The following is a 15,155-nucleotide window of genomic DNA, read 5'->3' on the forward strand; positions in this document are numbered from 1 at the left end:
AGGTAAAGAAAACAGAAAATTTCTGGCATTCACAACTATTTCAATAAGTATTGTTGTCTCTTATTGTAGACTGGAAATTGAGTAACATTAGTGACTGGTACAAGATTAGCAGGTTAAGTATAACTCTGATTCCAAGGAAAAGTTCTGGCATGAAGGTACACCACTTCTATAGGTTTTACTACTCTGCTTCTTTCAGCATCCATTTGCTTGTCATCTGGAGATCTGTATACCTTCAGGGTTTGCCATGAATGCAAATTTAGGGGATGTGTTTTTTCTGAGAAAATTAAGTTTCATTTGCTTCTCAAAAACCATATGTGACCAGACAAATGGTCTTTGTGTTCTTCTATCTACTTTTTCCTGCCTTTTCATTGGTTCCTTCTGTCACTGATGAAAGCTGAAGCCAAAGCAGATCCTCTCCCTACTTCCAACCCATTTCGTTTTAGAAACCAGAAGGCAAGCAACACGAAGAGGTAGAGTTCAGATCTTGACCCAACTCTGCCCACAGAATGGGCACCACCTTTCCAAGCTTCACAAATTACTGGAAGAACAGTGACCAGACCCCATCAAAGCACTCAGGGACATAAGGCAGGCCCAAGATCTCAAACAAGATCAACAGGATGATGCTATGAATAGCAATTACTACTTAACTTTTTTTAAAAAAACATGTTTTTATTTTTTAGTTGTAGGTGGTCACACAATATCTTTATTACATTTTCACATGGTGCTAAGGATAGAACCCAGTTCCACACGCATGGTGGGCGAGCGCTCTACCACTAAGCCACAACCCCAGCCCTACTACTTTACTTTATCCATAGGAGATTCCCCCCCCCTTCTTTTTTTGAAGTACTGGGTATTGAACCCAGGGCCTTCTGCATGCTAAGCAAGCACTCTACCTCTGAGCTACATCTCCAGCCCTATTTCATTTGGTTTTGACCACTGAGTGGCTTATTTTTCTATACTATTTTCAAGAGCTTCCTCAATGTACTCTCACTTCTTGACAAGTCAGTCAACATTAAATCCAACTCATTCATGTTGATATTCCTCCACAGCTAGAGGAGAGAAACTGTTTTCAAATTGAGCTTCTGGGAATCCTGTAGGCCATGGGGGAGGGGATGAGGAGTAATTTTCCTCCCTCCCAACCAAAGCAACTCCCTACCCACCCCAGTACTGAGGACTGAACCCAGGAGGGCTCTACCACTGAGCCAAATCTCCAGGCCTTTATATTTTTATTTTGAGAGAGGGATTTGCGAGGCTCTGCGAGGCTAGTCTTGAATTTGTGATCCTCCACAGGAATATAGCACCAAGCCCAGTGCAATCCTTTTATTAACTTTATATATTATGGAATAAAGAAGTAACTCAAGCTCAAAACCAAGATGGTAAGACAGAATTTTCTAACAAAATAGTGAGCCAAAACAAATGAAATTAAATTGTATGTGAGAAAGATCAAGTCACCCTAACTACAGAATATCCACACCCCCAAAACACAATCCACTCACAGGGTAAAGTGATAAGTATTTCATCATGCACTTAATAAACCATACAAAAAACTCTAATGAACAATTTCCCAGACCCTAAAGTGTCTCTCTGAACTCTGTTTGGGAAAAGGAAAACCATAAGCACCAGGAATTTAGAAAAGAAAAAACTACTGCCCTCAATTCCAGATGGCACCCTGAGGTCAAGCAGGGTTTCAACCTGTCTTTTGAGTCTGGAGCAGTCCTGTGTGTCCTACTCTCAGCTTTTCAATCATTGCCTACTGTATAGGATCTCAAGTTCCTCCCAGGCCCAGTCACTACTCTCAAAGTATTATACATTATGCTTATAGTATAACCTTCCCTAGGGCTGTCAAGAGGATGCATGAATTTCAGGGATCATTTTAAGAAAAAAGCATAAAAGAATTTCTGCTTAATCCTCGGCTAACCAAAAAATTCAATTTAACATAAAAAAATGCTTTTACTGTACTATAATGATGTCAATCACATACTCCATAGTTTAATAACTGTTATAGACTCCGTGTCTTGATGCTTTTCAAGTACTTCCTCTAAACTAGGGATAATAACATAAAACTGTCACCACTGGATTGCTCTTTGAATTCTACAGACATTTTTTTTAAAAAGGCAACATGGGTAGACAGAAGTTTGGTTTTGGCCTCACTGACTGGACTGTAAAGTATGGAAGAACAATGGTTTACATACCAAGCCTTGGCATAACAGCTCCCAGAAACTGTTCATCTTCTTGGAAGTGGTTCTCTTGTAAAGACTCCAGTAACTTCTGCAGGACATCTTGGGGCACTTTGCAGCCTGTGCCCTTCAGTTCAGTAAATCTGGTTAACCGGAAGCTCTTATCCAATTCATAACTTTCCGGGTTAAAGGACTCCCGCGTAGACATGGTTCTGGGGCCCACACTCCTCACAGGTTAGCCCTTCCCCTCCCTCTCTCTTGTTTGGCTGAGTTTTTTACTTCTGATCCACCTAGGTATCACCAAAACATAAAAACATCATTAAAAGAATACACACATGTACTTGCCAACAATCAAGTGAACACATTAGGGAAATTCAGTATGTGACAAGGGCTGAAACCACTAAGACCATAAGGAAATAATAGCCACAATACCTTGTTCATAATGGTAATGCATAAGTTGGAATACATCTTTTTAAAAAAGAGCCTATATGTGGGTTGGGGATATAGCTCAGTGGTAGAGTCAATGCTTGGCAAGGGCAAGGCCCTGGGTTCAATTTCCAGAACAAACAAGAAAAGGGCCCATGCCATCCCAGATATCTATGCAAGATCTGAAGTGTGGTTATAATGTTGGCTCTGAAAATAGTAAGGAAGATCTTCCCTGAAGAAGGCAGTCTGGCCAGCAAGCTCATATGGCACTGTGCCACCTTGAACAATAACCCCAAAAGGTTCTTCTAGGGTGCAATATCATGAGAACCAAACTGCCAGCCACTTCATTTGTAGATCTGAAAGCCACCATGGTGACTTTTCTAAAGTGACTTTTCTAGAAAACCTTTTGATCTTTTGGTATCTGATAGAAAAACAAAACACCTATTGGAAACTGGAAAAGGACATTTATACAAATACATTTGATGAAATTCTTCAAGATACTAAATTCTAATTTTAGAAAACCATGTTTCCTTCCCAGCCATAAGAATACAACACAATACAAAACTAATGAACTAACAGGAGGCTTCCCTAATAGACTTAACTTTAAAAACTTGAATGGCTGTTTAACACAGTAAAGTCTGTCTTCTTTAAGAACACTTGGAAAGTTCTCTGATGTTTTAATGCAGTGCTATTTCCTAGAAAGCAAACATCCCGCCCAACAAACTAGTACACACATCATTGACAAAATATGCTACTGCTCATTACCATTTCATTACAGAACTAAAACAATAAATTAAAACCTCCCAAATCACTAGCATTTACAATATCTAGGACCATCATAAGTTTCTGGAACATGCCCTTCTAAGTTAGAAGCCTTCTGGCTAAAGCAAAAAACATGTGCTCCCAATAAAGTATCAATCTAAAGGTTTGTAAACCTCCAGATTGATACTTTATTGGGCATAGAATTATAGACACCCCAAGTTTTAGGGTCATTTTCCCCAATAAAATCTATGATTAAGAACATAATTCCCATTTATAGAGTTTTGCATCCTCTGGGAAGCACATCGTTCATATAAAATAAATTTACAAAGCCTGAGTTTGAGTAGTAATCCTAAGCATCCTTACAAAAACATGTTCGGAATGAGCAATGACTTTAGCGGGAAAGCTACAACTGTACCAGGACAAACCTTCCAATACCATTCCAAGAAACCAAACTGCCCCCAAAGAGAAAGCGAGCCAAGCAAGTTACAGTGATGGGAATTTTGAAGCCATTTTAGAGTTTGGAAAGTCTTAATAACACTTCGACTAAGAAAGGTTTGAACAAAAACAGCAAAGTTCTTGCCTCCGCAAAATGCCTTACATTTAACACCACCCGATCCCCACCAGGGGGAAAAAGAAAGAAAGAAAGAAAGAAAATCCAACTCCTCAGAGCATCCAATTATTTTCCTACCTCCCATCCCTATATCCTGCCCCACCACCAGAAGGTGGGGAGGAGAATTTGGGGATTGAACTTCCTTTTTAATTTCTATTTTCCCACACTTTTAGAAGGGGGAAAAAAGTTAGAAACACCTTACATCAAGAAGGAGCTCAGTAGTTTTAAAATTCCAAGTGGAATGAGAAATACAAGCCACCACGTTCACATTCCAAGCTTAAAAAAAAAAAGTTGAACTTATATTTTTGCAGGGGAGGAGAAAAGAGGAGGGTCGCTGGGACCGCTAGTGAAGTAAAGATTAGAAAGAGGGGCTAAATTTGCATAATAAGAGAGTCGACCGCGACTGAGGAGCCACGTGTTTACACCTTTAAAACAATGACATGAATATTTAAAGATAACGTTTAACCCTTTGCTTCCTGGGCACGTTTTCATTTTTGACTCGAGAGCGAGACGCAGGGCCGGAGAGCGCGGTCAGCGCGGTGGGCAGGGCGAGCGGCCCGCCTTGTACCTACCTACCCCCAGGCCCCGCACGTGCAGAGGGGTGGACACCGCGGCGTGCGCGCAGGGCCCGGGCGCTCTCCATGAGGCCCGTGGCGCAGGCGGCCCGGGCGCGAAGGACGGCACTCGGGAACACCTTAAGTCTCAGGCTGCCGCCTTTAAAGGCACAGCAGGCCCGGGCCCCACTCTTTGTGCGGCGCCGCGCTGCGGGCTGGCGGCCGGGGGGAGGCTAAGCGGAGCTGCCCACTGGGCCATGCTCACTCAGGCCGGTCCGCGGCGTCGAGGGTGGCGGGAAGCGCGCGCGGCCCACGGCGCTGGAAGGGCGCGAGGTGCGCGCGACCCACAGGCCCAGCCCGGCGCCCAGGTCCGGCTGCGCCCGCGGGGCCTGCAGACGCGGGCCGGGTGGGGGCGGGGAGGGCCGGAGGCGCGGCACCCGGGACACCGAGCTGGCTCCCCCGCCGCGCGCGCGCGCGGGTCCCCACAGCCGCCGCACAAAAATGTCGGCGGGCGAAAAAATTAACCCCTGCGTGGCCGCCCTCCCCCTCCACTCCTCCCCGCCTCCTCCCTCCCTCTTTCCCCGGCCCCGCGCGGCGGCGGCGGCGGCGCGGGCGGTGCTTCTTTTTTAAAGCGGCCCCACCAAGCCCAGGCTCTGCCCCTCTCCAGGCAGGGCTGGAAGGGCCGGCCGTGCACGGCTCCCCGGCGGTCCCGGGCGGCCCGGAGGGGGGATTTGCAACGGCCGCCGCGGGCCTGCGGACCGATATTCCCCTTTAAGCCTGGTGTCTCGCCCCCCCTCGCCAGGCCCGCCGCTTACCGGCTCGCTTTGCGCCCTCCGCCTCCTCCCGAAAACGGGCCGCGGCCGCTCCCACAATGCACCGGGCGCGCCGGGCTCCCTTAAGCGTCGCCTGAATAAAAATGCTGCTCCCGGCGGCGGAGGCCCGGCCCGCGCCTGGGCGCCGCGGGGGTCGGCCTGACTGCGCGCGGCCCTGCGGGAACCGGGCCGCCGCGCTCCCGCCGGCTGGGCCGCAAAGGTTCCTTGAGGCCGGCCACCTCTTTTTAAGAGGCGGCGGGCCGCGGCCGGAGCGGCTCGGTGGCTGCGTGCGGCCCGGGAAGGGGGCGGGGGCGCTGTGCAGGCCCGAGCGCGGCAATGATTGGTCTCGGGGGAGGGGTGGGGGGTTGCAAACCCGAGGAGCGGTGGCATCCGTTGTATGATGCAAAAAGGATTGATTTCAAAAGTTGCGAGTTGCATTGGCAGGAGCCTGGGGCGTCGTGTCCACCTCCTTTTCCCCGACCCGATGGAAAGGCCAGGAGTGATTTCTTCAACCTGGCAGTGCTCGACCGCGCTGCACCAGCGGGACGCAATACCTGCTCCTCAAACGCAGCGGTTGGAGTATGCTGGAAGACAATAACCATGGAAACAATTTGCAGAGTGTAGGAGCCGAGGAAAAGCCACCTCTGCTCCAGTGAAAGATTTGAAAACATAAACGGCGCATTTGAGTCTCATTGACTCCCATCATCTTCTCCACCTATTGTTTACCCGGGCTCCGGAGTTCACTGGAGCCTCAGTGAAATATGCAAATTCCCTGCAAAGTTTCTTGAACATTTTAATATGCTTGGTAGGAAGTTTGGGGGGAAAGCTTAAGGTTCCCCAGTTACATCATTTTGTTATTCACATGTCCCAGGAAACATGGCAGCCTACTCCTGTGTTTGCTTAAAGTGACATCAGTGAGGCAGCTTCACCTCATGAAATTGAAATGACTTTTCAGGTTTTCGACTTTCTAATGCATTGTGGATGTAAACAAAGTAAAAATGTGTCGGTGTAATGTCTTTTAGGGCTTCCCTTAAAACTGAGCAGGGTAAAGCAATGCCATACCAAACTTTTGGAGTGGGTCAGCATTTTCTGAATTATTTTGGAGCAATGGAACAGGGCTTTATGGGCGCTTTCAGGTTTTCACATTACAGAGTTGTCCATTTTCTTCTTGAAATGTTTGCAAGCTACCTAAGGTTTTAATCTAGGTGTGGATGCAGAAGTGATGCCACTTCCAAGACTGGGTGGATACAAGCTCCTGTTTTTGTCTTTTTCTCCTTGACCTGTAAGGTTTCAGAAGTGCATGGTAGCATTTTTCGGTTCTTTAACGTGCAATTAGACTTTTGTAAGATCATCAGGACTCCTGCGGTTGACAAAACCGGATTTGTCTGGGAACTTCCTGGAAAGAGGACACCTGCACACAATCACCAGGTACCACTCTTCGGAGTCCAGAATCAGGGGAAAAGGATAAAAATAGTTTTATCCCTCCACACCTTTTTAAAATTGATTGTGTTTTTGGCAATGTGATTTTTTTTAAGTGAAAATTTCATGATTAGAGAAAATTTGGTGGGGTAGGGGTTAGGTGAAGGTGACATAGGACCCTATGCTAAGATTTGTGTGTCATGCCAAGGAGTAGTTTTAGCTCTGAAACAGTGTTGGAGGATGCCCTCTCCCAGAGGGGAAACCAGAGCAATGTTCCTGGTTGAGAGGTCTTTGTACTAGTTAAGCCTGCAGATGTACTTGAATTGAAAGTAGGGGGAGTGTAGATAGGGAAAGGAGCTGATGTGACTTAATGTGTGCGAAGAAGAGGAAGAAGACCCCAAGTTTCTAGCTTGGGACAGAATGGGTAGCAATGTTTCTGATATTGGAACTCTTAGAGGGCAAGCAAGATTTGGGGTGAGTTCAGCTTTGGAAATGTTAGATTCCAAGCTCACAGGGTATTCGAGGTAATTGGAAAACAGACTCATGAGTTTGAGAAGCAAATCTGAGTTCCATGTAAATGGTGTCTGAAGCCTCTGTGAGAGGTGGGATTAACCCAGAGGAAGGGTTCAGGAAAAAAGGGAGGAAGACATTGGACTGAGCTCTGCAGAACTTGGAAACAGAATGGCTGGGCAAGCTAGAGTTGATGAGTTCTTCCAAGACTGGAGAGAGCAAGTATCCCTAGAACCATCCCTTATTGCAGCCACCAGGGCTAGAACTCTTAAGCATCTCTCAAATAGTTCTGGAGATGGAATCCAGAGCTTCACACATGCTAGATAGCCCTGTATCTGTGAGCTACACCTTGGTCCTGAAATGGTTCTCTTGAACCCAGGCTGCAGATTCTTGATTGAGTCATAGAAACCATGATTCATCTGGGGCCCAGATAATCTAGCAGACCTCTTGTCCCTCTTTCTTTCTTCTAGATAGAGCTCCTTCCACATGTATTGCTTTGCTTGAAGTCAGCCTTTCTCTTGCTAACCTGTCAAATAGTTCTCTCTCCGGAGGGCTCACCCAAACTTTATTTCGGGGAGCCAACACCCTTGGGTTCTCAGGTTCTGCTGGCTCTCTGGTTCCTCTCGGTAGCATTATCTGACTGAGGCTTATTTGAAATACCATTTACCAGCTGCATTTGAAAAGTTACATGTAGTATCTGTAATGAGTTGAATGATGTCCCCCAAAAGATATGTTGAAGACCCCCCCCAAGCCTATGAATGTGGCCTTATTTACAAATAGAAGTCTTTGTAGATGTAATTAAGTTAAAATGAAATGAAGGCTGAATTAGAGTGGATCCTAAATCCACTCTATCCTAATACAATCACACCTGTAATCCTTGCTACTTAAGAGGTTGAGGCAGGAAAATTACAAATTTCAGGCCGACACGGGCAACTTAGTGATACCCTCTCTCAAAAAATAAAAAGAGCTGGGGATATAACTTAGTGGTAGTATACCTGTAGGTGTTCAATCCTCACTTAAAAAAAAAAAAAAAAAGCATGCAAGAAAAGAGAGATTTGAAGATGTTGACACAAGGAAGCCATGTGAAGACCTTGGTAGAGGATGAAGTGGTGTAGCCAGGAGGCAAGGCACATCAAGGATTGCCAGTAAATACCATAAGCTGGAAGAGGCACAGAAGGATTCTTCCCTTGAGTCTGCAAAAGGAATGCAGCCCCACTGACACCTTGACTTCAGGTTTCCAGCCTCCAGAAGGATGAGAGAACAAATGTCTATTGCTCTAAGGCCCCCAGTTGTGGTACTTTGTTGTAGCAGCCCCAGGATCCAAATCCAGCAGCTCTGAGGTATATGTTGTGGGGAAGGGGTGCTAAGAATCCATGCTTTATTGGGCTTCTCAGGTGATCCTGATGCCTCTGAGGAACACTCCCAGACTGGCTCTTTCTTTCTTAATTAATTATATATTATATAAATATGTATTACTATTCATATTACACAATGGTTGTTCTTTTGAACCCTGTGTTCTGGAGTCCTCAAAACAGCTCTGATTATTTGACTTCTCTATTGGTCTGCCTTTCTCATTCATTCATGACTCTTGCTATGCAGCTTTCCCACCACTTGCTGACTTACATTGTTACACACCCAGTTCAGGGGTCTGATGCTATCCTACTGTCAAGTCACAAGTCAGAGGGTGGACCTGGTGAGACTCTGGAAACTTCCCTGGGGTCCCCAATATAACTGGGGAACGAGGGGATAGGGACCTCTGAGAGGAGGCACTCCCTCCCTTTTTCCCTTGAGAGTGTCTCTTTCCCTTTCCCTTCTAATAAATCCCTATCTGCTACTATGTGTGACTTGATTGAAATTCTTCAGACAACAGTGCAAAGAACCTGTGGGCACAGACACCGCCCCCCCTCACCTGGACTATGTGGCTGGATCTTGCCCTAACACTGTGAACCTTCCTAGCCCTGGAAAGCTTAAATGTCAGTCAGTACTCCATCTCCTACCTGGTAGTTCTATCCTATCTTTACACCCTGGTACCTGCACTTTACCTCTTAAGGATTACTAACTAGTCTCCCAAAATGATCCCTTTCTCTTTCCATTAGCGTGGATCTCACACTTAACTTTGCAGGCTCCCTTCCTAACCTCCCATGCAACTACTTCTTTGACCCTCTCCATCCTCAAATGTCCAACCCTAGGATCTTTTTATTTTTCCCTAATACTAGGGATGGAACCCAGGGTCAGAGTTTCATCTCCAGCACCTTCCCCACTGCTTTTTTTTTTTTTTTTTTTTTTGAAATTAGGGTCTTTAAATAAATTGTTGAAGCTGGCCTCAAACTTGTGATCCTGCTGCCTCAGCCTCCCAAGTTGCTGGGATTACAAATGGGGCCCTAAGTCCTTTCTGTCCACCCTCTTCAGTCACTTGACTAGAGAAAACTCAGAACGTGGAGATCTTGACATGATGAATATACAATCCCCTGTGCCAGCTGGGTTGTTTTTTTTGTTGTTGTTCTGTTTTGTTTTGTTTTGTTTTGTTTTGTGTGTGTGTCTGTGTATTGTTGGGGATTGAACCCAGGGTCTGTGCATTTGAGGCAAGCATTCTACCAACTGAGCTACATCCCTATCCCCCTAGCTGGGCTTTTCTGACAGCTCAGAAATTCTGGAGGGCTGATGATGTGGCTTAGTGGTAGAGTGTACTAGGCCCTAGACTCAACTCCCAGAATAGCAACAATAACAACAAAAAGTCCTCAAGACTGTCATTTCCAAAGTTCATTATTTTCCCTGAGGCCTGTTCCACATTCCAGTGCCTTCAAGAACAGGTGGATACCTGTCTGTCCAAGGGTAATGCCTGTCTGTACCCCACATTCTATCTCTCCATCAGTTGCTCACCTTTTTTGAGGACCTACTCAGTACTCCCTGTTCCAGAGGTTTTACAGGTTTCCTCAGAATTATCCTGGAAGAAGGTTCCATTACACATTTTGTTTCCTGAGGGAAGAAACTAGGACTTAGTTGATTACATAACTTGCCCAAGGTCACTATCTTAGTTTGGGTTCCCCCAAGGCAGATCTTTGAATAAGAATTAGGAGGAAAGGAGTTAATTTGGGAAGTGATCCCAGGAAACCAGGAAGGAAGAAAACCAAAAAGAATGTTAATGAGTCTCTTATCACCAGGAGCAACTGGGACTCAGCCCTGTTGTGCTCCTTGAAAAACTATAGTGAGCAGCTCCCTACCAGGGGACAAGGAGGGGGAATAAAGGCCCACTCAAGGATGTCTATGTCCTAGTCCCCAGAACTGCAGATATATTATGTCATTCCTAGATGGAATGAAACTTGTTAATCAGTTGAGTTTAAACAAGGGCAATTATCCTGAATTATCTTGGTGAACCCAAGCGTAATCCACTCCTCCTTAAGAATGGAAGAGAGGACCTGAGAGATGGCAGCATAAGAAGGCTTGACCATCATTACCAGCTGTGAAGATGGAAGAAGGGGCTAAGCATTTAGGAAAGCAAGTAGCCTTTAGAAGGAGTGGAGGGCAAGGACAAGGGATTCTCCTCCACTGTCCCCAGGAGGGGCCCTGACCTCAGCCCAGTGAAATCCATGTCAGACCTATGATTCACAGGACTGTCAGCTAACAATTCAAGCCAGGGACTTAGTGTTAATTTGTCACAGCAAAAACAGAAAACTAACCCACTCCTTTAAATTTGTGCCACTGGCAGGCCGGGAGGCTAAAGCATTTATGAGCTCACTCCCACCCTTCCTTGATTAAGGTTGCCCTGGGACATTAGCTCCCATCCTGGCCCTTCACTGGACTGGAAAAGACTTGGAACTTTTGGAGTCACAGAGCAGCCCTGGAGAACCAGGCAGACAATCAAGATGGGGTGTTGTCAGGGGGATGCACACTGTCCCCTGCAGCTTCGGGTAGGCAGAGGTGTGGGCAGCTCTATCACAGTGCCTAGCTGTAAGCAGTAAGGCCAATATTTGAACTTGAGCTGTTTTAAGTCTGGAGCCCTCATACCTTGCCCTGAGAGCCTCCCTCCAGCATTTGATGGCATTCAGTATTCACACTTTTCTTTTTAAAAAATACTCTGGGTTCCATGGTTAGCTATTCCTTGCTATTCCTTCACTCTCCCATCTCTTTGACTACTTCTGCACATACTAGGCAAGTGCTATACCACTAAGCCAATTCCTTCCTCTCTTTCCAGTCTGCCCCCTACTATCTATCAATTCTGTCTCCTTGATAGTTTTGACATCCAGACCCTCCCCTCTACTTCTACCATTCTGGCCTGTGACTCATGCTGTTGAACAGTAATGTATCAAAGGCAAACCTGGTCATGTTCTTTCCCTGCATACAACCTTGAAGAGGCTTCTGTTGCTTATGACTTATTTCTCAAAGTCTGGTACTCATTTGTGAATATGTGCAGATGAGTTCCAGTGTTCCATGAAGGAACATTTTCTTTCTTTCTTTTAACCTTGATTTTATGTATTTATTTTTATGTGATGCTGAGGATCGAACCCAGTGCCTCACATGTACTGGGCAAGTGCTCTAGCATTGAGCCACAACCCCAGCCCAGAACATTTTCTTTTTATGATCGAATATTCACATATAATGTCTATCGGAAAGATGTAACTAATATATAAAATCTGTGATTTCACAAATAGTAAGGTTCAGGATGAAAATGACTCAGTTTAGATGTTGGGATGTAACTCAGTGGTAGAGTACTCAAGGCCCTGGATTCAGTCCCTAGCACAAAACAAAAACAAGCTCAACCAAGCAAACAAAAATTATTAAAAAGTAATCTGGTTGAAGGAAAAGTATAAAGAAACAGCACAATTTAAAGTAGAAGCCCTGGCTCAATAACTAGTAGCTATAGGATAAATTTTGAACTCCTTCATATGATAAAAATGAAAATCCAAATGAAACCAAAAAATCAGCCAGGTGTAGTGGTACCTCCTATCCCAGTTACTTAGGAGGCTAAGGCAGAGGATCACAAGTTCCAGGCCATTCTGGGCAATTTAATGAGACCCTATCTCAAAATAAAACAGGAAAGGGCTGGGTTTTTAGCTCAGGGATAGAGTATCCTTAGGTTCAATCCCCATTACTATAAAAACACACACACACAAAAATCCCTTCAGGATCTATCTTCTACTTTTCCTTTAAAAAAAAAATGGTACTAAGGATTGAACTCAGGGGTACTTCATCACTAAGCCACATTGGGAGTCCATTTTATTTTTATTTTGAGACAGGGTCTCACTAAGTTGTTGAGGTCAGCCTCAAACTTGTTATCCTCCTGCCTCCACCTCATGAGTTGCTGGTGTTGTAGGGACAAACGAGGCAAGGCACCAAAGATAGCAGGAAACAATTTTATTTGACTGCAGCCAGGTTCAGAGGGTACAGCTTTTGCTGTGATCAATTAATCCCCTGAACCCCAAATTCAGGGATTTTCAGAGTTTTATACCCAGCATGTAAGGGGAGGGGCTCAGAAGTTCACAGTCTGCAGAAGTTCACATAAAAGCAGCTTTTTCTTTCAGTGTTCTGGGCAAGTTAACTCTTCAAGGACAACACCTGAGAAGGGCAGAGCTTCTTCTCCCCTTTCTTTTCCTCCCCCTGCCAGCTGTTACCATGGAGCCCATTTGTAACTTGTCTTAAAAATGTAGACATCTCTGTGAAGCCCAGCTCAAGGCCAGAGGCCTTGTTTGCACATTTCTTCAAAGTGCTATACTGGATACGTTTGTGAAAAACTAGTAAGGGGGTGTCCAGCACCTGGAGTGCTGGTATCTTCTCGGCCAGTGGCCAAGTAAACAGGGCGACACGAAAATAGGAAGTTTATCTACATTGGACTCTTTTGCTGACAGTCCTAAAATCAACCATGGTCAAGAGGGCTTTTCTGTGGAGAAAGGGGGTGCCACTTCAATTCCCCCCTTTAATGATGCTCCCCATAATTTAATCCTTTAAATTTAAGAGCATCATTACCATTATCTTGGCTTAAAGCCTTATATAATGCCAAAACCTTAATTGTTGTCATCCTTTCAACAGCAGCTTCTTTAGTGGACCCATTAGTTTTAATGCACAGTGGAGCCAAACATGGGAGCAATAAACAGGTTAACAGCAAAATACTCACTACCAGTTAAGCTTCTAAATCTACCAAGAGTTGAAAACCATCTTCCAAAAGCATGTTTGGGACCCAAAATTTAATGCCCTTCTAGGTAGGCACTAACATGTGCTAGTTCTCTTGTGTTGTTGGCTATATTCTTAACTGTTTGTCTATTGTCATTCATTTGGATGCAACCATCTGAGCTGTTGAACTCTCCACATATTTCTTTTTCCTCAGCCAGTAGGTAATCTAATGCCAAGCGGTTTTGATAGTTAGCCACTGGTGTCAGGTCTGTTGTGTGGCTAGGAGGTCTAAGGCTTTGGCAGTCTGATTAATAATAATTTCTAGTGTAGTTTGTAAGTGAATAATTCTGTTTAACATGTAAATAAGAGTTCTATAGCTCCAACTGCCATTTTGTGCCCAGGTAGCTGAAGCATAAGTGGCAATAATCCTCTGGGGTGGCCAGATACCTTCACCCCAAGATTGGTGACTTCCTAAATCAAGTTTCTTTCCAATGGACCTCTTTTTCCTTTCCAAACAGTCATCAATCTATAGCATTCCTCTGGTGGGGCAGGTCCTAAATATATGTTTTACCACCTCTTGGTTATAGTGGATTGTCTTGACACATGGTTCACATGATCTCCATGGTTAGAATAGGAGTAGGGCAGAATCCCTTAAGGTTATCAAAGGAAACCAAACTAAATAATAGACTAACCTTTTGGTTAGCATAGGTTAAACAGCATAAATTAACAAAGCCAAACTAATAACAAACCATGCAAGTCCTAGAAAACTTATATAAGCAAGATAAAAAACTATAAGTAAAATTTTGTTACCCAGAGTCCAGTCAGTAGGAGTTACTATAATCAAACCAGTAGCAAAAAACCAGAGAATTATGTATATATCTAGAAACAAGGGGTGGCAATGCATTACAGTATAAGAACTAACTCAGAGGTTGAAATAGTTCATTAGTTCTGGTGGGAAGTTTATCTTTCACCATTCATTGGTCATCGAGTCCCTCCTTTGTGGCTGAAACAGGGCCATAGTCTCCTCAAGCTTCGGCCGTGCGTAGACCAGTCAGCTTCCAGAGTGACTGGAGCAGGGCTGTTGTCCTTCTGATCCTCAAGCTTCTCTGGTGCTCCTTTTTCTTCAGGATAGTCAGCTTCAAGGATGTAGCAGCATATGGAGAGCACTCCCAGTCCACAGCTGCAGGCATGAGTCTGGTGTAGTAAATCCAGGGATCTATCTCTGCAAACTTTACGGCAGTTGGGGTGGATAAAATAACATCGAAAGGGCCCTTCCAAAGAAGTTCCGGGATTGGATATTTCATTCTTTGACCCAGACTCAATCTCCAGTCTTGAAGGAGTGTGCACTTGGGTCAAACTTACTGGCAATCTTTCTCTAACCCATTGGTTGAGAACCTGTAAAGTTCTCCCTAAGGCCTGAAGCTGTCGTCTCAGGGTTAATTTTCCTACCTCTCTTAAGTCTCCCTGTAGTACCCTAGTAAGAGGGGGGGACGTCCCATATATTATCTCAAAAGAAAAATCCACTCCTAGTGGGAGTGGATCTAATCCTCAACAGTGTCACAGGGAGAAGTTCATCACAATGTGAGTCTTCTGACACAGCTTACCCAATTGAGCCTTAAAGTCCTGTTCATCCTTTGAAGTTTACCAGAACTTCACAGCCTATAGGCAGTACATAACTTTCATCTGATATTTAAACTCCTGTCAGTAATTGTATCACCTCAGCCACAAAAGCCCATTGTCTGAGCCAATAGTTATTGGGACACCAAATCTGGGAATCGTT

At 44.9% G+C, this 15,155-nt stretch overlaps 1 protein-coding gene across 7 annotated transcripts in view; it reads right to left on the reverse strand.

The window, feature by feature from the left end:
* The window catches only part of SEPHS1 (selenophosphate synthetase 1), a 44,775-nt gene extending 35,674 nt beyond the window's left edge, over nucleotides 1-9,101 (reverse strand). For 3 of the 7 annotated variants that reach the window (XM_081297126.1, XM_081297122.1, XM_081297127.1), the window contains exons 1-2: nucleotides 4,548-5,333; nucleotides 2,193-2,467 (exon numbers count right to left, since the gene is read on the reverse strand). In XM_081297126.1, coding sequence (XP_081153252.1) covers nucleotides 2,193-2,385 — 193 coding nt within the window. In that variant the 5' untranslated portion in view covers nucleotides 2,386-2,467; nucleotides 4,548-5,333. The other 4 variants (XM_081297123.1, XM_081297125.1, XM_081297124.1 and 1 more) reach the window with 4 other exon arrangements.
* Between the last annotated feature and the right edge of the window lie 6,054 nt (nucleotides 9,102-15,155).

The sequence above is a fragment of the Spermophilus citellus genome (genome assembly GCF_964194105.1).
Source record: "Spermophilus citellus genome assembly, chromosome: 6".
NCBI lineage: Eukaryota > Metazoa > Chordata > Mammalia > Rodentia > Sciuridae > Spermophilus > Spermophilus citellus.